The sequence below is a fragment of the Opisthocomus hoazin genome, chromosome 2 (genome assembly GCF_030867145.1).
Source record: "Opisthocomus hoazin isolate bOpiHoa1 chromosome 2, bOpiHoa1.hap1, whole genome shotgun sequence".
Taxonomy (NCBI): Eukaryota; Metazoa; Chordata; class Aves; order Opisthocomiformes; family Opisthocomidae; genus Opisthocomus; species Opisthocomus hoazin.
Genome location: NC_134415.1, coordinates 57,987,070 through 58,010,506, shown reverse-complemented (window position 1 = coordinate 58,010,506; position 23,437 = coordinate 57,987,070). Strand labels below are relative to the sequence as shown.

Sequence of the window (23,437 nt, the reverse complement as noted above, 5' to 3'; positions counted from 1 at the left end):
AGTTGTTTTAAATCCGGAGACTCATTAAAAGGATGTAAGTGTTAAATGAGTAAAAATGTATGAGCAAAAGGGTAAGGATGGATGTGATAATTAAAAGACTACGTAATCCTGCAGGTCTGAGTTCACCCTCATGGACTGTCCCCTGCTGCATTGTGCCCAACCTTTAGATCCTATTTGTTGCTAAGCAGCTGAAATCTATTTAGACAGGCGATAAGTTGCTGCTCCATCAGGGACACCATACTCGAGGACAGTTTTCCTGTGGCTTACTGAGTTCAGCACCGAGTTTTCCTCAGCCCTGCATTACATGATGTATTTTCTTTCCCAGAACACCACCCTTTATAGTAGTTTGGAGAGCTGGAGATGGGCACAAAGCAATGAACACATAAGGAGGGGGGGGAAATGGATACCTGCTCTTCGCTCAGCGAAACCCATCTTTGCAGATTCTCATCCTCCGTCTGCCCAGGCCGCTCTCTGTCAGGGCGGGCCCGGTCTGTGCTGGCAGCACCTAATTCCTTGCCATGCTGCACCTTTCCTGCTTGGAGGCATAAACTCGCTCTCTTTTTGGCACGCCTGTGCTCTGGGGCCTCTCGCGTGCTGCTGTCGTGGCACCTCTCGCCGCCGTCCTACGCTAAATACGTTTAAAAAAACACGTCACAGCAACTGAAATTCCTGAGGTAGCCAAGGTCACTCTTTCTGTACCTCTGGGAGGAAATTTAATTCCCCCTTAAAAGCGAATAGGGCTGCTCCCCTCAACCGCCGCCGCCAGCTTTCAAACGGTCGCGGCGGGGCGGCGCCCCGCCGCGACCGTTTGAAAGCTGGCGGCGGCGCAGGCGCAGTCCGCCCAAATGGCCTTCGAGTGACGGAGGCGGGAAGGTACGCCCACACCGGCATTGGTGGTTCAGTGGTAGAATTCTCGCCTGCCACGCGGGAGGCCCGGGTTCGATTCCCGGCCAATGCAACTAAGCTTTTGTGTCCCTCCCCCCCTTTTTTTTTTCTCCCTCCTACTTAAAAATTATTAATAATAATAAAGAAAAAAACAGCTTATTAGCTCTCGCTAATAATGCTCTAAACGGACATCAACGCGTTGTCAGCCCGGTTGGGCGGACCTTCAACCCCGCCACACCGACCGCCGCCTCGCCGGGCTGGAAGTGACGCAGCCGGATTTGCCTTCAAACTGCTGGTGGCGGCGGTGGCGGGAGGAGGAGGCGGAGGCGGGCAAGGCCGGAGGTGGGGTTAAGCGCCGGCGGAGGAGGAAAGGGGAGGAAGTAAGCAGAGGGGGTTGTGGCTGCCGGGCGCTGCTGCCGCGGTGGGGCCGAGCTCTGGAGAGGGGTGAGAGAACGACCCGCGGTGCCTTCGCTCCTTGTGGCGGCCGGGCGGTACGTGCTCCCCTCCCCCCCCCCCCTCCGCCTCACGGGGCCGCGCGCTGTCCCCCTCAGCCTGAGGCGAGGGGCGGTGCCCGCGTGGCGCGGGCCGCCCTGAGGGGAGCCGGGGTCCTCTTGTCCCGGGGGCCGGGCGCCGCTTTGGAGAGCGTGAGTCGTCGCTGTCGTGACAGGTGCGACCGTTGCGCCGTGCCTGTCGGTGGTATCGTGTCGCTGCTGGAGCTGACGGGTGCTCGGAGCCGCGCGGGGCGTGGCCGGGGCGTCCCTGAAGCCGTCGGGAGGGGACTCGGCCCCCCCGCCCCGGGGAGCCAGGCTGGGTGGGCTGCCGTCTGCGGTGCCGGGGCCGAGCTCGGGGCCGTGCTTCTCCCTCCCTCCGTCCACCTGCTTTTGTGTTTTTTCTGGGTAAGGTGAGCTGCTTGCAGTTATGCTAGTTTTCTCTCCTAGCAGAAGCAGTAGTCGTCGGTTCTAGACACCCATTCTGCTGCACAGCCTGCCAAATTCCCTGAGAAATTGGCTAGTTTAACATTGATCATCTAAAAGAATGCCAGCCCCCATGAAATGGGGAGTAAGTGAAGTGATTTTTTTTTTTAAGTTTCTTTCAAAGGCTTAGCTTTGAAAACATAAAATCGTCTGCGAACAATGTGTCTCTGTCTACTGATTTTTTTTTATTTTTTTTTTTTCCACGAACAGCCATATATGCTTATGTTTGTGGTTGCTGGTGTTTTCTCTTCCACTACCGTTACTGTTAAAGGCAGCAAGTGGATGAGAACCAGTTTGTTTAGTATCCAGTAAGTCTGGCAACTCTGCTGTTTCCTGAGTAGTTAACACAATCACTTGTTGATACCATATGTAGCTAGGAGTGGATGTTGTAAAAAAGAGTATTAAAGCTGGAAAGGAGCTTGGAGATGATGCAGTCCAATTGTAGGCCACCATGTCATCAGTAAAAATTGATTCCTGAAAGCTATTACTTTGGGTTTTTTCCCGTCTTCTGGCTTGCTGAGAGAACTTTCTGAATTTTGCGTGGTTGCTTTGATGTCAGAGCCTGTATAGCAGGCTGAAATAATGGAAACATGTACACTCTGCCAAAATTCAGGCTCTGACATAGTCCAGACATTAAGGTTGGACTGAAGGACTCTTTGGAATTGTTTTCCCTGTATGGCTTATGTTACTCTCTGAGTCAGCAGAGTAGCTGATGGGTCCGTGTAGTAGTTAGTAGACCCCAACTTTGATTTTCCTTTCCAACATCTGCATGTTGATCTCTTCTCTTATTTTTTTAAAGTTGTGAGAGATTTCTTTGTGAAACAGGATTGCTGTTTTGTTTGGTTACTTCCCAAATTCTAATGTATGAATGCGAGCAGAAATTATGGCAGATAGCCATTTTAAATTATAGTTCCTTAAAGTCATTGTGGATAACGTGATGCATCCCCAGTGTTTTCTTGATGATGATCAGGCTGTTATCTTTAAAATAAAATATAAAAATAAGTTCTGAAACCTCATTCTCAAAAGTTCTCGGTACCTCGAAGCTTTGTTAGGTTTCAATGCCTGCTGCTCTTAGCTGTTACAAAATCTAGAAGCATTTTACGTGCTTGGAGCAAATGAGAAAATATATTCTGTTCCTAGAGAAGGGTTAATTTGATGGATTTTTGTTTTGTTAATTTCAGGGAACCGTATATACTCACAGCTAGAGTGCAGAGTGAGTATTCCTGTTGTGAAATGTGTGTGTTTGTACACAATGTAGAATTAAACTTGCAAGACAAATTGCTTAGGTTATTTTCCTTATATCCTGTTTCTTTTAAACACCACAAGCTCATTACTATTTCAGTTGCTGCTGGAACATAGATAACTTCACTGGACATGATTCATGGAAAGGTCATAGCTGATAAGTGCAGCCTTGCTGGTTTGACGTCCTGCTACATGATAGTACTAGGTATTTGTAAATACTTTGAAAATTACTAAGTGGTGCAGGATTAGTTTGGGGTTGGGTTTTTTTGTTTATTACTCCTTCGGGTCTGGTTTAACTCTGGATTTGTTTGTACTCGCACCTCTCCCACGTGTGTCTTACACCCTGCTCTGAGCTGCCAGAGTCTACTGTGACTTTCTGCTGCAAACCTTAATGTGGTTTCAGATCAGTACTCTAACTGCATTTTTTTTCCTGTCTTAGAACTGCTTCAGAATTTTCAGTTACAGATGCAATAAGCCTATAGACTCACATTAGTGTATCAGCTCTGACACTGCCTGTATTCAAGTGGCAGCAGCAGTGGCATGTCCAGACACAAGCAGAGTCAGCAGCTTTTTCTGCCCCATTTGTACACAAGAGCCTTCTGTCTGGAAGCCACTTGAAGCTCTTCTGCTCTTATGACTCAACGTGAAGCAACAAATTAAATTGATTTTCTAGTTTAAACTAAATTCTCTTGCATTTTCAGTACCACTGGTGAAACAGATGCATTCCTGGGTTTTCATTGGAATTACTACTTTTGGTTATGTTGGAAGCATTATAATTTAAGTCAGCATTTTTTAAAACATTTTTTTTCCCCCATATGAGATGTTAGCTCATTCTTCTTCTGTGTCTGTTTTTCCTTTCTGTCCTTCCTTTCTCCTGCTTGTGTCACCGAAAAATCACATTTCCTCTTTTGTTATGTGCAATACTGTCATTTAGGCTCCAAGCTTTCATACCTTTCTGACTTAGCCCTTTAGGGTTTTTTTTCTGTTTTCACATTTCCAGATGAAAACTATTCTTACTAGCTTGGATTGCTTTGTAGCATTCAGAGAAAAATTAAAAAAAAAAAAAAAAAGTTATCTGTGACTTCTCTCTGTGTTTGGAAGTCTGGTTTGGCTTTAGTAACTTGCTGTTACTTGATTTTTAAAATTACCATCTTGCTCAACTTGTGTTAGTAGTGTTAGTCACCGTTTTGAATTCTCAGGACGGGCAAACAGGTGTATCTGGTAGGATGAGCAGGAGTGGAAAAGCTTGCTCCTAAATGTAGCAGGGAAAACTTAGGTAACATCTGTGTGATGAGCTATATGGCAGTTGACAAACATCTTCAGGCTCTTTCTCACGAGGTAAAAACCAACAAAGCTCCCAGGTCAAACTGTGTCTCCAAAGCCTAATTAGACTGGGATACGGTAGTCTTTGTAGTTGCTGGTCACATTAACTATATCAGCTTGTAGACATCATTTTGGCCAGCTCAGCGAGTCTCTGGCCAGAGTGAGATTACAAAGTGCAGGTTCTTGTGATAGCAGGTTTCCAGACTCAGGCCCATGCGTCCCTTCTGCGTGGATGGATGTGGGCTGTCAGAAGCCTGTCTTCAGGTCTGCTGCTGCCAGAGTTCTGCTGCTTAGGCTGGAACTTTTCACAGTAGCTGTCTGCTTCAAGGGAAACTGGGGAAGCAAGAGCAAGGAAGGAAAAAGAAGAGGATGTTGGCTCAGGAGGGGATCAGCTGTGTATCTGTGCATAAAGCTACTTGGGAAGGGGGCAGAAAAAGGAGTGGAAGTCTTAAAACATTGGACTTATACTTAGCGGCCCCTCTACAGTGGGGAGCTAAGATTTTAGCAGTAGATTGTCTGGTGTGTGCAAAGCGTGCCTTCTGAAACCTCTGACAATGTGAACGAATTTGACCATGACCTGGTCATGAAATGTGTTCAGTCTTAAATCTGTGCATGGCGTGTGTGAGTTTAGTACCTCTTACATTCTTTAAATAGTTGATCTGTATCAAGTGTGCTTCATCCCAGGGCTTAGCCGTAATTGCTTGTCTGCAATTGCTTCTTACTGGTACTGGGTACAGGTACTGAAAGGAGAGCAAGATTACTCTCCTGCAGACAGGATTATTTGCTTATTTGAATGTGTTTTTTTGTGTTTGGTTCTAGGAAATTAGGAGAAGAGTGGAGAAATTCTTGGTGTGCAAGAGACGGGAAAAGTGGAGACAGTGCAGGTACCTTGGAGAAGAGGGGGGATGGGATGTGTAAGTAGTGGATAAGAACTTAGGATGACTGCTATATGGACAGTGGCTGTGCCGTAAAGAGTAAGTCTACTGCTTCTACTAATTACTGTATTTGTATAAATAATAATTCTGTGCTGTTCTAATCTAAAAGCACAGATTCTGCTAATGCTGCAAAGTGGAAGTGGTCACAGTCTGTGATGTTTGTTCAAAAAAAAAACCCCTAAAAAACCCCACCAACACCACTGGTGGGGAAAAGTAACGTTGTTTGAACAACACGTTATTTAAAGTGGCTAGCTACACACTAAATGTTAAATTGTGGCCTTTCCTTACCTTTCAGTGATAACTTAGCAGCCTCAAGGTTTTTCAAGAGTGTAAAAATGAAGATGGTAGGAAGGTGCAAGCTGGGCAGGGAAGGTGAATATTTATTTTGAAGAAACATTAAATAAAACTGAAGAACCATAAAATCAAAACAAATGGAAAAATGGTGTTCTCCACAAGGCAAAATCAGGCTGTTAAACTTGTATTCATGGAATGTTAAGGCAAAAGAATTAACAAAACAATGTATCTGGAAGAAGGGCTTTGGTTTATTGTTTGTTGGGGTTTTTTTAAAACACAGCTCATTATAGTATGAACAATGTTGTAGTGCTAACAGTAAAATACCAATTACAATAGGATAAAGAGGGAGGGAGAGTATGCACTTGTGGCTTGCAACAGTGCATTGAAATCTGCATATCTTGTATATGCTTTTCAACAGAATCTTCATTGCATGAAACAATTCTATGAAGTGAAGGGTTTCATTTTCTAGTAATAGAGAAACAATTATCTCTTTATATGAATGGCATTCATTCTAGGACTTTTTTCTAACCAATATGTTTCCAGCTTTTACATTTTGATATGCCAAATGAGGTAATGAGCATATAGAAATACTTACAAAAATTTGTTCTGGTCCTAGGACTTTTTTTTTTTAATATTTCCTGGTTTTTTCAGCTTCATGTTGAACATGAGCCTTGTTATGATCAGTGAGAATGTAAAGCTGGCCCGTGAATATGCCTTACTGGGAAATTATGACTCTGCGATGGTCTACTACCAGGGAGTTCTCGACCAAATGAATAAATACCTCTACTCTGTCAGAGATACGTATCTGCAACAGAAATGGCAACAGGTAAATAGTACTTTTCTGGGATATTTTGAGGGAAAAGCATTAAAGTAGCAAAAATTGCCTATCTTATGGTAAACAAATGCATAAAAATACTTACACCATTCTCTGACAAAATGTGAGTGATTTTTAGATAATAACATGAAAGCCTATATAAGACTTAAGTCTTTGTTATGACTGCTTGCTCTGACAATGACAAAACAGGCAATGGAACACAGCCCTGGGGAGCCAGTGCACTGTCTGGCTTGTCAGCTCCTCGGTGTTGAGTGCCCCTGTTATGCTGAAGTTTTTTAGGCAGGTATCATTTTGAATAGTCTTGTTTCCCTTTCCATGTTTTAGTAGTGTGACTTACAGCTCCGTAATAGAAACTGAGTTGTGGCTACCATGTTAGTTTATCTTTAACACAAACCATAAACTTTTTTTTGTTGACATTCAATCTGTTAGGTTGAGCTCTCTTCTGTCATACTTGTTTAATATAGAAAACTTGTCAAAAGTCTCTTTGGAGTTAAATCCACAAGCTATTTTTTTGTTCTTTAAATGTGCTGAGGAAGGCAGAAAAACCTTCTTAATATCTGATGTGTGTCATTCCTGTCTATGGAAGTAGAATCAGGTAGCTTGTGAAACCTTGTGGGATTCATCCAGGGTTGAAATCCAACATGGGCTTGAACAGAGGGCTGTTACAAACTTATTTGCAATGTGCTTAATCTACTCTTTCTCTTTATTTTTTTTTTATCAGGTTTGGCAGGAGATAAGTGTGGAAGCTAAGCATGTGAAAGATATAATGAAAACACTAGAGAGTTTTAAACTAGACAGTACTCCATTGAAAGCTTCACAACAAGAATTACCAGCTCATGATGCAGAAGTCTGGTCTTTGCCAGTACCTGCTGAACGTAGGTAAGAGGAAACCTGAAGACCTAAATTAACGTTTATCAGGGCAAAGTGCGCTTTGACTTCAGCCTATTCCTATGTAATTTTTGTTCTAGAACTTAGATGTGTAACACTTACACCAGCAGCTTGCCACCATTTGTGGTGAAGGAGATGCCATTTTGAGGCAGCCTACTTCAGAATGTTCTGGGGCTTTTATCTTGTATAGGCTTGATTAACGTCAAGCTTACCCCCCTGCCGTGCCTTAAAATATACTTGTTGTTCCATGGAAGCTCAGCTCTATTCCTGCATTGATCTGCTCATCAACTTTAAAATGATTCTGCGTGTAGCTGACATGAAAAGGATGAAGAAGTATTATCAGCATAACAGTAAAATCCAGAAGTGTCCATGCTCTGTTCCTTTTTTGCAGCAAGGTAGTTCCCTGATCATCATGAACTAGTCAGTTACGCCAGTGAAAGCTCAGGGGAAGGGGTGGGAACAAGCAGCTGCAGGTAAACCTGCTTATTTCAGAAGTAGTTTTGAATTATGCTGGGTCAGTGTCTGTGAAACCAAGGCCTTGCCGTGTGGTTTGACAATGTAGCTGCTGCTGAAATGGTAAGTCCTACTGCCCACAGTTGCCTGAGATTTTTCACTTTTGTCTTTGTTGGTGTTGCTTAGCTGGTTCAGGGTGCTAAACTGGCAAAAAGACGACCCTGTTTTTTGAGGGCTAGTGGTTTTTTCTTTGGCATTTAGTTTGTTTGGGTTTTGTTGTTGTTTTTTTTTCCTGAGATTAGCTATGTAAAGTGGTTAATTGGAGGTTCTAACGCATGCCAGTAGTAGCGTGAAGGAGGGAAAAGAGGTACATGCAAAGCAGGCATGGAACTGTGCTTTTTGACAGAAAGTGACTATTAGATCAGCTTAGCTGTACCATCAAACTGATCTTTGAGTCTTTGAACTTACAAGCTTTTTCTCGCAGAGAGAGACATTCAGTATTCACGGGTACATTTTTAATTTTTTTTTATTGGTTTATTTTAAGCCTGCATTCTAAAAGAAGTGGGTCTTGTGTGATCACACTCTGTTTGTTTCATTTAATAACTTTGGAACGCTGCTAGCCAAATTCATTCAAACCTTCTGGAAGAATAGAATCTGGGAGGTAGAACTTTCCTAATGTTTTGAAGCTTCCCAGAGAAGAGAAACACAAACTCATGTTTCTCAAAAGGGAAAGACTTCAGAGAACTCTTTCTGTTCCGTTCACCGGGTGGTGAAGTACTGAGTTGTGGTACCATGAAAAAGCCACAGTGAAAACTTGGGCCATGTTGTGTTGGAATAACCACAGTAAATTCCTATACTGAGATGGCAGAACTAACAAATTCAGCTGGAAATTAGATGTGTAATCAGACTGTTCCCTTATTTTGAGCTTTGGGGTGGAATATGGAGGTGGCTAAGTGTTCATAAATAAATGTATAGGTTGGTAGCTACTCCATTTGGAGAATGAAAAGACTTTTAACAGTTGTGATCTTACCATTAACATGTTCATGTTGCCTAATATGCATTTCACCCTGAAGAGATAGGTACAGTTCTGACAAACTTGCTGCTGTGCATCAATTAAAGACAACTCCTATAAAGGTCCTCAGTCCTGATACATCTTGAATGATATGTCAAAACACATCTTCTAGTTCAAGTAAATACTCTCAAGATCAGAGTCTTCCATTTTCTGTTATCTAGAAATATCCCTGAACTTAAAATTGGCCGATAGCTTATTAATGCTAGAATTTTAGGAGAGCCTATGGAAAAAGTATATCTGTAAGAGTAACTGAGTTTTAAGAAAGGAATCCATAATACCAAACAGGAAACTAGCTTAGTCATATGTGCTTCTGAAAGTAGTCTAGTTTTAAACAACTAGAGGCCTCCTACACATTTTCTTTCCCACGAAGTGAAGATAAAACTGTCGTTCCTGAGAAACCTTTATGTTTCTTTGGGTACGAGAGCGAGGACCATTGTGATAAGGAGAAAATATATTGGGGGGTGGGGTGGTTTTTTTTTTCCCAATACCCATAATAGTAGGATTACTTTTATTTGTGAAATATACAAAGCAAGGAGCTTGTTTTAAGCAAGTGAGCCCTGAGCTTGTGGCAAAGGGAAAACGGATTTTCAGTGACTATCTAAAAATGTCTGTCTTGTTTCTGACATACAGATTTGTATCTTGAGCGAAATGGCTTTTCAGTTTGTAACCACTTGATTTTGTTATGTAGTACACACCAGTGACTTTACACTGAGGCTTTTTGCATATGTTAAAACTAATTAGACCTTCGCCAGGACCAAGAAAACGTCAGTCTGCTCAATGCAGTGATTGCAGAGGTCACAATAATCGTATAAGTGCAGCTGTCAGAGGCCCTCACCGTCCATCCTCTCGAAATCCCAATGATAAAGGGAAGGCAGTCCGCAGCCGGGAAAAAAAGGATCAGCAAAATAAAGGAAAAGAGGAAAAGGTAAGCTTGCAAATAACGTCATGAAGTTGAACAGCTCAGTCTTGCTTTCTTAGTGTTGTGTGTATTATACAATTAGATACCTCTAAAATGTTTCTTCTGTTCAAGTTAGTGTGCTGATTTGAATCTCACCTTGTAAGGTATTGTTACTTTATGGACAGTCCTGGTTATGGATTAATTGAAAACAAACCCTCATCTGGAGGAAGTGATCTGGTAAATGTGGGGTTGTTTACTGCAACGTGGAGATAGTGGTATAATTTTAAACAACTGAATTACTGAACCTGAGCCTGATGGAGCTCATTCAAATGGGATGTCCTTGTGGGTTCTTCAATTGCTTTCATATGTTTTAAACTGAGATTGACTCGCCTGTCCCAAAGCATTTCAAGATTTATTTAATCTTAAAGGGAGACCTTTATTTATTTTTTTGTTGTTGTTGCTGAGATCTGGTGTTAGCTCCAGACTCATCCCAACATACTTCATGAGAGAGAATGATTTATGATCTGTTCTTTGCAATGGGAGTGCTTTAATTTTTGCTTGTTCTCTGGTTTCCATAAATTTAGCTGATGACCACAGTAAGAGATCATATTGAAGAGACTAAAATCATAGTTTTCCAGAGTCTGAATAAATCAAATATCCATGTAGTAAGTTGTCAGCTTCAGTAACCTTACATTGTGGCAAGGTGTCATGGCCTGTGGAAGTAATATAAACAAGGGTGGAATTGTTTAGCTGTGTAAGTCACTACTTTTATTAGGAGCTAAATTACATTGTCTTTGAGCGATAATCCTCTCTCGCTAAGGATACACAGAGACAGGATAGGTCTTTTTTCTTTTTTACGGTTGTTCTGTTGTCACCAGTGCTTGCTGTTAAGTGTATTAAAAAAAAAATGGGGTACATCTAGTGTGTTTTATTTCCTTGCAGTTGTATGGTCTCTGCTATTTGAGCCCTTTCAACTGTGTAGCTACTTTGCTTCTGCTGTACTGCAGAGCTGCTGTTCTTGTCCATGCTTCTGTATCGGTTAATTAGCTCTTTTTTACTTCTGTGGTCTTCCTGCAGGTCACCTTTAGTGACCTTCTTTTGTCCCATATATGTATGTGTGTATATATATATATATATATATATGGCATATTTATGACACAGGATTTGAGGTACCCTAGCTCAGTGTGACACTTTCTGATCCAGTCTCACGCATAATTCCTCCTACTCAGCTACTGTCTCAGTTTTTTATTTCTCTGGGAGAAGAGGCAAATACTGTTATACTGGGATAGATGTGTGCAGTGTTGATTACCCACTAAAGCAAAGATACTGCATCAGTACAATATGCTGGCTTTGGGGAGAAGGAAGTGAGACCAGGGCAGTAGAGAAGTCTGGGTGAAACACACAGATCCTCTCAGTAGAGCAGTAGTATGGATGTTTCATAATTTTAATGCTAGTTTATGTTGCTGCCTTCTAGAAATACGATGCTATTGTGGACTTGTTATAAAAATCCGTTAGTAGCATAACCATTGTTACGTATTTACATTGTTATATCCTTTATATGTAGAACAAATCTGCATCTGAGATTTCAGAGTCTGAACCAAAGAAATTCGATAGTACTGGATATGATAAAGATTTAGTAGAAGCTTTGGAAAGAGATATAATTTCTCAGAATCCCAACATTCGGTGGTAAGTTTGAATGCTCTGCCAGTCTTTCTGAGTTGTTGTTTCTTCTTCCTTTTATATGGTATGACAGGAATCAAGTATTTTAGACTATGTTTACGTATAAAAAGTACGTACAGGTTTGATTTGCTCATTAAAAATAGGTAACTAAACTTCTTGTGTAGTTGAATATTTTTAGAACTCTTTTTTTCCACTTACAGAATCCCAGAGTGGTTTGGGTTGGAGGGAACCTCTAAGATCAGCTAGTTCAATATGCTGCCATGGGCAGGGACATCTTTCCCTGTGTCAGGTTGCTCAAAGCCTCATCCAACCTGATCATACAAAGCTTCTCAAACTTTAAGAGTCCTGAAACCAATTTTTTAGATACTGTTTTGCAGTGTATAAAATTCTGCTGTCTGCCAGTGTCTCTTCATTTTAAAAACCTCTTTTGCTACCCAGGGGCATACCAAGACACAAAACCAGTTAATGAAGGAGTTATGTCAATATAGGAGCCCTTTGGAATCTTGCTGGATGTGATGTGACTGCCAGTATAAGATATAACCACGTGTTAGTGCCTTTGCATAAATGTGTTAAATATTAAACCTTATACAAAGGTTGTTTTGTGTTCCAAATGTTTCCAAGCTTACGTGGTTTTGTGAGGATTAAATGAGCAAAAATCTTCTGGCAAATAAAGTAGGCTTTAAAAAAAACAATCCCACAAACAACTTTGTATGCCTGCAACTCTCATGTATTTTGATTTAATATGTAAATATATGTTTTGGATTTTATACTGAATCTTAAATTATGACTTCAGATTTGAAACTAATTCTCCATGTGGTTTGGAAACCAGAATATTACTTGGGCACATGCTGATAAGTGGAACGCCCTGAGAGTAATGCTAAAGAAAAGAAGGCTGGCCTGTAAGATACCTAAGAAATAATTCATTTGTAACTCTGAAAAAGAATTCTAAAAATGCGTTTTAATTCAGCTCCGTTTACTAGCCTCCAAGTACAAGTAAATTGTTCTTATAATGATGAACAATGGTATTCAAGTTTCAGGGACAGCCGACCTCTCAGCAAAAGAAGAAAACATCATCTGTAACTAGCACAAATTTAACCAACTTGCCTTATTCTGCTTATTCTTTCTGTGAATAAGAGCAATAACACTCTAATGAAATGATTAATGTCTCTCTTTTGCTTTTGCATCCAGCTGGAGTCTACTAGCTGGATGTCAGCTATAATGACAAAAGCCTACAACAACTATAATGTAAATCAAGCTTATTTTCCTGAATTATCGAAGAGCCATTACATAACAATAAGTTTAATTGCAGATTGTTTTGAGCTGTGGACTGATTCTTTTGCAGCCTGTCTGAATCTGGCAAACAACTTTTCTCCTTTTTTTTTTTTTTTTTTTTCTTCCTTTTGTCAGGGATGACATTGCTGATTTAGTAGAAGCCAAAAAGCTGCTTAAGGAAGCTGTAGTTCTACCGATGTGGATGCCGGAGTTTTTTAAGGGAATTAGAAGACCATGGAAGGTATGAAAAAACCTGATCCTATGATCATAAGTAAGATTGTGAGATTGAATATTGGTGGAACAAGAAATTTCAGGTGTTTTACAGGTTATATAAATTCTTTCCACTTTTTAGTAACAAAATTTATGGTAAATAGTGCTAACAAAATAAAGATGTCAGCCAGATAAATACACTGTCTGCAGCTATATTGTTGCAAGTAAACAATAGTAATTAATTGCTTACCTTTGAATAACTGTTTAAGGGAGAGTTTACATCTAGTATTTTAATATTACACTATTAAATAAACTGTGAAATTGTCTCTGTTTTGATTCTTGTCCTAAAAGTGGTTAATTTTCATAGGGTGTGCTGATGGTTGGTCCCCCTGGTACTGGAAAGACCCTCCTGGCAAAAGCTGTAGCCACTGAATGCAAGACTACGTTTTTCAATGTTTCTTCTTCCACACTTACCTCAAAATACAGAGGAGAATCTGAGAAACTTGTTCGTCTGCTGTTTGAAATGGTGATTGAAGTTTCTGAAAGTAAATAGTGAGATAATGAAGTAGAATTACTTCTGGAATAGTGATACCTTGCCAAGATGTAGAACACATAGCTTACATAAACAGCTCTCTGAGCTTCAAACACTTCACGACCTTCTGATTTGGCCATGTACATTCAAGATCTGATTATTCATAAATGGTTCTATAAAAATTGGAAGGTGAAGTCATCTTTATTTTCAGGGTTAGCTTGTTAAATTAGAGGTAGCTTGCTATAAGCTGGTGAGTGCTGTAGAACATACTTGAATATAAAACTGGAGATGGAATCTAATGCTTTCTGGGTGAGACCCCACTTAGGCTGTGCATGTTCTGCTGTTATTGTGGTGATGTTTTTGTTTGTGCTTAAAATAAATGGACTTATGCACTCTGAAGCCAACTGCAGTTTGTAACACTTGAAACTGGCTCAGAACATGTAGTCTTTTTTTCATGTGTAATCAGATTTACATGCAGTGTTTGCTGGGGTGCCCAGTACTGAAGGGGGCAGCAGAGTTGCGATTACAGTAGTCAAAAAAGTCAGGAAATAAAATGAGTTATTACTAAATGAGTTGATAGCATGCCTATCAATCAAACATGCATATACATAATGGACAGCGTCTCAACTTCTGTAGGACAATAGCTTTTATTATCTCAGATCCTTGTCTTCGACCTCTCTTGTTTTCAGAAAGGTCAGAGATATTTTGCAGTTGACCTGTCTCTTGGACAGGTTCCATATTGTGGTGTTCTAGCTTAATGTTCACCCTAGCTTTAACAGAGTTCTTACTGAAGCATTCTGTGATGACTTTCACAGTTATAAATGTTATTCCTAATATGTAAAACTGCCTTTAGCTTATTAAACATTTGTTTATAGCCCTAACAATTACGGGACTTTGCCAGAAACTGTTCTCCTCAGATGTTATTAACAAATGCACAGCTGCTCTATAGTTGTGTGCAATGGTCAAAGAGAGGGAAGGTTGGGTATATTGTTTGATGCTTACGAGCTGATTCACTGGGATAAATGTGTCAGTACTCAGCTCTGAACATGCTGCCAGTTCTTAAATGTGAGTAGACTGCCATTTCAGTTTCTGCTTTATCTTTTTCTTTAGGCTCGATTTTATGCCCCGACAACTATATTTATTGATGAGATAGACTCTATCTGTAGTCGCAGGGGAACTTCAGAGGAGCATGAAGCTAGCCGACGTGTGAAGGCAGAACTGCTAGTTCAAATGGATGGTAAATAACCTGATCACTGGCAAGTGCTGGACTGGAGGAAACTTGAGGGAGAAAAAACAAAATCAGAACTTCATTCTTCAGAAGACATTTGTTTGAAAACCTTACATAAAGTTGGGGTAAAAAGATACAAATGCACTATTCCAACTGTCAGCATGGAAGAAAAAAATATACTAATTTTTTAATAATCTTTTAAGCATCTGAGCAATGACCTTATATTACTGACCCAGAATAATGAAGATTCAGTGGAAAATACAAGGTTTCAAAGCTGCTGTAGAAAAAAGTATTAATTGTCTCTCAGTCTTTACTTAGCATATCACGTACTTCTCCAAAACCAAGTAAAAAGTGGTGCAAAAGAACTGTCACCTGTTCCAATTTAATCTTGAAAGGCAGTTATTACACTTAACTTCTTTGGGAATTCTTTTTTTCTCCTAAAGATGTAAATAAAAAATGAAGGCAATTTTTTGTATAAGTGGTTGGGAGAGTTTTCTTTTTAAAACCACTGAGTTCATTACAGCTATTTGGTTAATATTTCACAAATCAATAAAGTTTATTAGTAGATAACACCGTGCAAAGTTGCTGTAGAGGTGTCCTTTTTATACTCTGGTGAACAGGGCGAAGGAAAGGAGCAACTGAGAAGTGCTGATTTATGGAGTAATTTGTGATAGAATTTCATGAGTCAGAAGATTTGTATATTTATTTCTGGTTCTCTGATGTTGATACACTTTTATGTTTGAATAACAGCAGAGCTGTAATACTGTTCTCATAACTCAAGTATGTACATAAGCTGATTTTATTAGTAGCAGCTATTTGAAGTCCTTTTACTTAAGCATCCATAAATGGTGATTTATATGCAAATTTTCAGGTAGACTAGGTACAATGGCTATTCCACAGCCCAATCCTGTGATTATAAGCAAAAACAGTAAATGCAGAGAGTAGCAAGTTTAATGAAACTAAGTTCTTCATATGGCAGCAGTTTCATAGCCCTTCAGAGACTGAGGTGTTCTCTCTGCCTCTGAGGAGCTGTGATTCAGTCCACCGGATATAAACATACAAACTGCTCAAGTGAAAGAATCCATCTGCATATGTGAAACGTTTGGCCTGAATTCGGAAGTGTAGAAGCTTTGTAAGGGACTAATGCTGCTTTCACTTGGCTGTTACTGAGTACTGTTGAGGGAGGAGAGGGTGGCTGGTTTTTGGTGTGGTGATGGTTTTGGGTTTTTTTTTTTCCTCACGTGCTGTTGCTGGACGTTGATGTGAAAATTCAAACACTGTAATGGCAGAAATACAGACAACTGCTGCAAAAGCATTCCAGCCATGACAGAGAGGAACTTGCTGATCTGACCGGTGGCCTATGTCACTGCCCCTAATTAAACCAAGTCTCCATTTTTGCTTGTAGTCTGTCATATCGATGCAAACCTGACCTCTGTTGCACTTGGCGATTGTATTGCACTTGGACTCACTACAGTGCAATAAAGTAGCTGCTTTAATATTATAGAATTGTGGATATTGTTTTCTCTATACATGAAATTTCAATGGAACATCTGTACATTTTACTTCCCCTTTTCTCCAATGCAGGTGTTGGAGGGGCTACTGAAAGTGATGATCCTTCCAAGATGGTCATGGTACTTGCTGCTACTAATTTTCCTTGGGATATTGATGAAGCCCTAAGGCGGAGACTAGAAAAGAGGATTTACATTCCTTTACCATCAGGTATGAAGACTTGGGGATAGGAGTAGCTGAAAAGACTAAAATCTAAACTTTGTCAATATTCCTTTAGTTTTGATCACCTGGTTTAAAAATCTAATTTATACCTGTATGCAAATTCATTTATGAGTTCGAGGCCAGGTTAAATCTAAACATTTATCTTTGTACCAAGTACACTGTCTTTTTTTCTCATTCTTCCCTCTTATCCTTTTTCAATTCTTTACTTATATTCAGAAAGCAAGTTGTATAGACTCAATTTTCTGTTCTTTGATTAGCAAAAGGTAGAGAGGAACTCTTAAGAATAAATCTGCGAGAGCTGGAACTGGCTGACGATGTTGACCTTGCAAATATAGCTGAGAAAATGGAGGGTTATTCAGGTGCAGACATTACCAACGTATGCAGGTATGTTAACGTTGCATCATTTGTGTTACTACTGCTACAAACTCTGAGAAAACTGTTTGCAAAGTAACTAATTTACATGATTAAAGTTGTTGGTTAAAAACGGACTGTAACTTCTCTTATGTATGGCTAAAAGGTGAAATACTGCATTAATATTTACCTAGACTTCCATTTGATATTTTCCTATAAGAATGACGAAGAGCAATTGCAACATAGTAATCTAAACAAGCTGTGATGCAGGTAAAATTCCATGTTCTTTCATGTACACCAATTTCCTCGCACAAGGAATACACACAGGATGGTAGACTTGAACTTGCAGAGTTGCAGTCATTCCGCTGAGGTTGTACTACTTCAGCAGAACATCTGAGGGTAAGAGGCGATAGTGGCAGAGGCCAGAATGACTAAGGTAAGAATGCGGAGCATTCTTCCTTCGTGGCACAGAAAAGATGTACCATGTTGCGTGACAGTACAAGAGCTGTGTGCTCAGCACGCTGGCTTTAGTGATGAGACTGACTTACGTTTTCTTCTGCCTCCTCCATCTCCCCTTCTCAGTAGTGTTTGCATACGATCATTTGTGGGCCTATTCTATAAGCTAGATTCCTGAAATAACTGGCTAAAAATACCTTCTAACCCTTCCCCCAATCTTTTTTGTTTCCCTTTCAAAAATTGAAAAGTGAAGGAAAGGATTGCTCTCTTAAGAGTCTGATGTCAGTCATCTGGTTTACATCTGAAGACTTGCACTGGCACAGTTGCAGCAGTGGCAAATTATGGACTCAGCAGTAAGGGACAAAGAACTGAAACTTCTGAAGACGTGCTTGTCATCTAATAAGCCCCTGTGTAACTATGCTTTCAGGCTTTGGAGGTAGCACTGAAGTGTGACGGTGCAAGGCTTGAGCTCCAGGTTGTGCCAGGACAACTGTTGTGGGGCTGTACTGTGAACAGGGTAACAGAACCGTTCTGGATTAAAACAACCTCATCACTTTCCTCAAACGCAGATCCATTTCTTGCCTTGATTCCTACTACAGCTCTGCAAACACTTGTCAGCACAACCGAGCAGACAATACGCTGTGCAGCAGGGGTGAATGCGAGTGGCCTGTACGCAGAACTGCCGCCAAAGGCTCTTAGCAGGGTCACTGAAGGCTGAGTGAAGAGTTTGGAGGCTCAGTACTATTTCCTGAACAAACCTTACCCAGTGCCTGGGAAAAGAATGGTGTGTTAGTTGCTCTGAGTCAGTGTTGTGCAGATTTGTTTCATTTGTAGGTTTGTGAGATGAATTTGTGGTGTTCTTTTGCTCCGTCTTGGTGTTGGTTGTGCTTTGAAAGGAGTCTGTGGTAGTAGGTTCATGCTATATGGAAGAGAGCTTATTTGGCCTGCTGCTTTGTGTGTTTTAGCTGCAGTTTGTCTCCTCTGGTCTGTTCAGTGTTCATCATTTGTAATGAATTTTATATTGGATATCAATACACTTGTTTAAGTCACAATACTTGTAATGGTTTTGAGTGAATTTCATATTCATACACACATGCTATTTATTTTTCAATCAAAGTCTATTTGTACAAATACTACTAAAAAACAAAGTGAAAACAAACAAATAAGCAAAACCTACAAAGAAGCACCCCGGTCTGTCATTTGCGGCAGTGTCCTTGGAGATGACTGAGGTGACAGCAACCAGAAATCCAGACAAACTGGGGTTTGGATGTGCATCATTTGAAATTGGTAAGAAAATAGTCGTACTAGCCTGTGTATTTACACTTTGTTAATGGTGTCAGGAATATCAGATCTTAAACGTGGCTGTTTCATTTATGTTGAGATGAAAAGACACATGGCTGATTTAAAAGTGCTTTTGTATGGTTCAGACATACAGTGTGTAAACACAGTAAAATTCAAATTTGTAGACTGTAACAGGCATTGCTAGTGACACAAGCAAAACTTAAGGAAAAGTGAGCCACGAACTCTGGTTTGCTCAGATTTTTCTCTTACCTTAAAGAATGTGAGGTGAAATGCAAAGCTTGATGAGCCAGAGTGAAAACCAGTCAGTGGTAACATTACAGTTCCTAACAGTCAGTGTATAGCCATGGGTAATTAAGGTGAAACTATATTTTAAAAACACATTCAGGAAAGGTAAAACTCATCTAAATGGCATAGTAGATGTGAGCATGAACTGACTTTGAAGCACTGTTTTGAGATGACTGTGAAGATTGAAAGGCCTTTGGAACGGAACTGACCCCCGCTGCGCGTTCCAGTGGGTGGCTGCTCATTTTTTGGATATAGCTTTGGTGTGTCTCCAGGCACTAAGGGTGCATTTGAGAAAGCACTATGTCTTGGTGTTGGAATGACTGTCAGCAGAATGACTTTACAGAAGAAAGTGATAGCAGCTGCACTTTTAATTTTGTGTGTGTGTTGGGGTATGGTGGGGTGGGGTTTTTTGGTTTTTTGTTCGGGTGGTTGGATTTGTTGTGTGGTGTTTTGGGTTGCGGTTTTTTTTTTGTGGTAAACTGCTGTCTGGAGGCAAATTAGATGGATGGGATGCTTCCCCCATCCCTGCCTCCCCCCCCCCCCCAGTTGTGTAACACTGGCTTTTATTTCACAAATGATGGTATAACAGCAAAGCCTGGTGATCTTTAACTAAGATGGAGTTCAATAAGGCAACTTTTTTGGATTGTCCTGAAATTGTAGTTACTGTATTATGCGTTTTAATTGCTAACAATTATTTAGTAAATCCATGAAATCTCTCAGCTATGGTTTCCTTTGGGGGGAGGGGGTGGAACTGAAACAGAATATGCTGAAGACATCTTTTTAAATCCTCCTAGAAGACAATGTAAAAGTCTTTCTCTTTGGATTCTCACCTACTGATATGATATGGTACTGTTGTGATACTGCCAGGATTACTCTTCCATTTTTTTTTACTGCTAGACAAAGTAAGGAATGTTTTCTTAAAAGTTATATAACAACGAATTAGCAGGAACTTTAGTCTTTCAGTGTTATCCATTTATCACCTCACCAGCTCGTCACCTGCTGCTACTGATACTACTGTTAGAAATCCGAATGCAGTCAAACATAATGCAGCAAGAAGATGACTTGCTTATAGGGACACTTAATGCTTATTGAGACCAGAAGGTTGAGGAGTCACAAGCTGAACAGATTTTGTCGTTTAACATTTAGCTGTGAATGTGTAGGTTGGTGGTGGATACCGTTGACCCCTCTGTCTTTGAAGTGCAATTCCTGTTTGGACCAGGAAACATTCAAAACATTCCAGTGACTTCTCCTATCAGTAGGATGAGTGAAACCGTTACTTTGCCTTATTCCTGTGTAACAATACAGCAGCTACATCATAGGCATGCAGTGGCATTAGATACACCGGTTAGTCTTTGCCTCTCTTGCCCAGGCTGTGAATAGTGGCTATTCAAAGATCCAGTGAGGATAAATCCACGTTTGAAAAATATGGATAGCGTGGTATGGTAGGTCATACGAGCACTTGGAGATCTTCCAGTAAAAGTTTACAGTTCTTTGTTGTATCTTTCTGAATGCAACAGCTTAACTGTGATGCTGTGTTGAGCCTTTCAAACAACTGAACTCACCGTCCTGTGTTGAGTAACTGGTTTGTTTTTTGTTTTTGTGTCCTTAATAGAGATGCATCGTTGATGGCTATGAGAAGGCGTATCGAAGGCTTGACACCAGAAGAAATAAGAAATCTTTCCCGAGATGAAATGCACATGCCAACAACTATGGAAGACTTTGAAATAGCTTTGAAGAAAGTTTCTAAATCTGTATCTGCTGCAGACATTGAGAAATACGAGAAATGGATAGTTGAATTTGGATCATGCTGATTTGTCTTATCTTGAAGAGGCCACCTTACGTCTTAAAACAGATTTAGAAGTACTAAGTAGTGTGTCAGTGCACTGTGTGCTCTTTTTAACTTTTGTAATTTAAGAGCAACAGATGTCTAAATAAATTTTTTTTTTTAAATGCAAGTTCTGTCTAGCTCTGTTTGAACTAGCTCGAAAGTTACCCATTTTTCTCCAATGTGGAAGATACTGATGGGATCCACTTTGATCTTCAAGATTTTAAAATTACTTAAATACTCGAATGCTTGCGTCAGAGGGTTTACTCTTGAAAAATAGCTCTAACACCAAACACCCCCCCCCCCACCCCCCAAACCAGCCCTGCTAAATGTGTAAGGGATGCTGAGAACTAGAAAATGGGATGAACAAGATGCAGTTATACAGATGGCTTTGCTAGCTGATCTCAGAGAATTCTACCCTGAAACTGTTTCTAAGCTGTTAATACAAGAAACTGTACAAAGGCTGAGATTGAGCACAGCAGCTCTGGCACTACTAAGAGTTAATAGATTCAACTGAAGTTTAAGCAAGAGGTAGGGTCATCACTGGTTTACAGTATCTGTTAAGCAATATTAAAATGCATCCAGCTGGTGTAAACTAGTTCTGTGCAGCCAGCAGTGATGCAGAGTCACATGTGCAGTCTCCTTGTCAATCTGGGAGAGAACAAAAGCTTTCTGGCATCAGGTCTGAAACACGTTTTTCTTCCTTGGCTGTATGGTACTGTAAGCTTCAAAACCCTACAGACTGGTAGGTTCGGTCCTGGTTTACGTTGCACCTTTATTCTGGTGAGGCTGTTCTGATAAGGCAGTGTGCCTGTTACGTTTGTGCTTGATTGATTTCTGCTCATAAACCTGACTTCACAATAGGTGTAAAATCTGAATTCTCTTTTCATGAATTTCTCTTTTACTTGACAGGTGGAATGTAGAAGCAGTTCTCAGAATGGTTCTACAGGGACCATTTAGGTCATAATTTTACATTTTGCTCAGTGAGGGTCCTTGTAACTGAAACATATCGCTTCTGTCCATCTCCCCTTGTTTTGGAAGTGCTTCGTCCTGCTGGCTCATCTCAGAGCAGCTAGCTGCAGTTCTGCTTACAGCTAAACTTCTTGTTTTTTTATGAATCAACTATGTCTAGACTTGTTTCAGCTGGTAGGTAACATGCAGTACGAAACTGGCTGTGGAATTCCTGTTCGTGTGTCTCTTCAAATGCCACAAGGCAGATGGGGAGGACAAGTGATAATCAAAATTTGTGGTCTGAGTAGGAGGCAAATAAGTCCCAAGTTCACAGCTGTGTAAATTCCAGTGTTGTGGACATCTTGTTTATGTACTTGAAGTTCACCACTATGTCATGAGTGACAGCTGGGCTCGCTGAAAAGGGACTTCCAGCAGCGCCAGTAGTGAGATGCTGTAGTAAGCCACTGAGATGCAGATACTGTTAAGAGCTCCTGAATCCCTGGGCAGACCTGGCACGATGAACCTGGGAATGAAGGGAGCACACTCAGGTGAGCATGCAAGCGTGTGCATTTATAGACTTCCATCTCCGAAATGGAAAACAAATTTACCCCTTTTCTTTCAAAAGGATAGCCGTGTGTGTCAGAGTGAAGAGAAACATGCAGTGTTTTGAAGAATTGTGTTCTCTCAGTACTTATTTTTCTGTTTGCATGTTAGGATGGGTGTGTAGCTGTCAGCTGTGTTGCAGGAGGAGGTTTCTGCTCATAAATCAATTCATTGCAAGCAAACCGAAATACTCAATCTGTCACTGGAGTGCAAAGGGAAAGTACGCAGGCTTTAGTCCTTGGAAGCAGTCCAGTAAGGGGCCACTTGGACTGAAAACGTGGTGTATTTTGAGCACCTCTATAGTAAACCTCATTGCAAAAGCGGTGGTTTAGTTCTGCAGCTCAGCCAGCCCTGTTCGCTGTAAAAGAACAAAATGAAGACCTGTGTAATACATGGTAGACAGAGGGGAAAAAAAGTGGTCGATGCTGAACGTGTAGCTCAGGGTTTAATTTTGTTTTGTACTGCAGGACATGAGGACAGCTACCCACTGCGGTGGAGTTCCTGCACGGAGGGAAGGGCCAGCGCTGCTGAACGCCGTGTGTGTCAGAGCCAGAGAACCATTCTGAGGGTGAGACGGAGCAGAAGGGCCGCCGTGAGAGACTGCGTTCATCAGAACAGGAGATAAGACATGTTGCCGTCCCAGAAAACCTACTGCTGTCCTACAGACTGGGGTTTTGGGGGTTTCGTTTGGGTTTGGGGTTTCTTTTGGGGAGTTGGGTTGTGTTGTTTTTCACCCCAGCTGGGAACCTGTATCCGTGTTGGCTCACGTACTGGGAAAATGAGACCTGCCACGACTGCCGTGCAGGACAGTTGCCCTTTCCTAACTGTGTTTAGTTGTGGTAAGGAGTTTTTAAACTGTTTTACAAATGGTTCAGAGTGGTCCCAGCTCAAACTAGCACTCCTCTAGAAGGCATGAGACTTTTATGACTTGGGGAAAACCACGTACTTGCTAAAGCAGAACACTAGTGCTTTTAAGAGTTGATGGCTCCAGCTCCATAGCACAGCAATATTGTCTGGTAATTCATTTATTCAAGATTTGCACTATTTTTTTTTTAATTTAGTTTCTTTAACCTGATGGTAGTATTTCTTCCCTTGTGCTTTGTAACTTTGTAGAACACAATACTGAAGAAAAGAGGGTTACTTAGCTCATGGAAATCGGCCAAGTTGTGAAGCAGTACCAATACTTTTTCAGGCTTAACAACTCATTTATTT

At 40.8% G+C, this 23,437-nt stretch overlaps 1 protein-coding gene and 1 non-coding gene across 7 annotated transcripts; both read left to right on the top strand.

Annotated features, from left to right (window-relative positions):
* The first annotated feature begins 887 nt into the window (after positions 1–887).
* Positions 888–958, top strand: TRNAG-GCC (transfer RNA glycine (anticodon GCC)). Its single transcript has one exon. It is a non-coding gene; the product is annotated as a tRNA-Gly (tRNA).
* A 249-nt stretch (positions 959–1,207) lies between these two features.
* Positions 1,208–20,801, top strand: KATNA1 (katanin catalytic subunit A1). 6 transcript variants are annotated; one of them, XM_075413775.1, is made up of 12 exons: positions 1,208–1,227; positions 5,244–5,308; positions 6,305–6,479; positions 7,210–7,367; positions 9,643–9,826; positions 11,364–11,485; positions 12,887–12,992; positions 13,329–13,487; positions 14,604–14,730; positions 16,306–16,440; positions 16,710–16,836; positions 20,459–20,801. In XM_075413775.1, exons 3-12 carry the CDS (start codon positions 6,309–6,311, stop codon positions 20,655–20,657), a joined length of 1,488 nt encoding a protein of 495 aa, XP_075269890.1. In that variant the 5' UTR covers positions 1,208–1,227; positions 5,244–5,308; positions 6,305–6,308; the 3' UTR covers positions 20,658–20,801. The 6 variants fall into 6 exon arrangements, with proteins under 6 accessions (XP_075269890.1, XP_075269887.1, XP_075269886.1 ...); XM_075413772.1 differs by lacking the exon at positions 1,208–1,227 and adding an exon at positions 1,272–1,329; XM_075413771.1 differs by lacking the exon at positions 1,208–1,227 and adding an exon at positions 1,274–1,376.
* Positions 20,802–23,437: the final 2,636 nt, after the last annotated feature.

Bases quoted from the DNA above. Each gene is read 5' to 3' on its own strand.
- KATNA1 (XM_075413775.1), top strand. From the start codon at position 6,309: ATGTTGAACATGAGCCTTGTTATGATCAGTGAGAATGTAAAGCTGGCC. The intron at 7,368-9,642 runs GTAAGAGGAAAC...AAAACTAATTAG, and splicing joins CCAGTACCTGCTGAACGTAG to ACCTTCGCCAGGACCAAGAA. The intron at 13,488-14,603 runs GTGATTGAAGTT...CTTTTTCTTTAG, and splicing joins TTCGTCTGCTGTTTGAAATG to GCTCGATTTTATGCCCCGAC.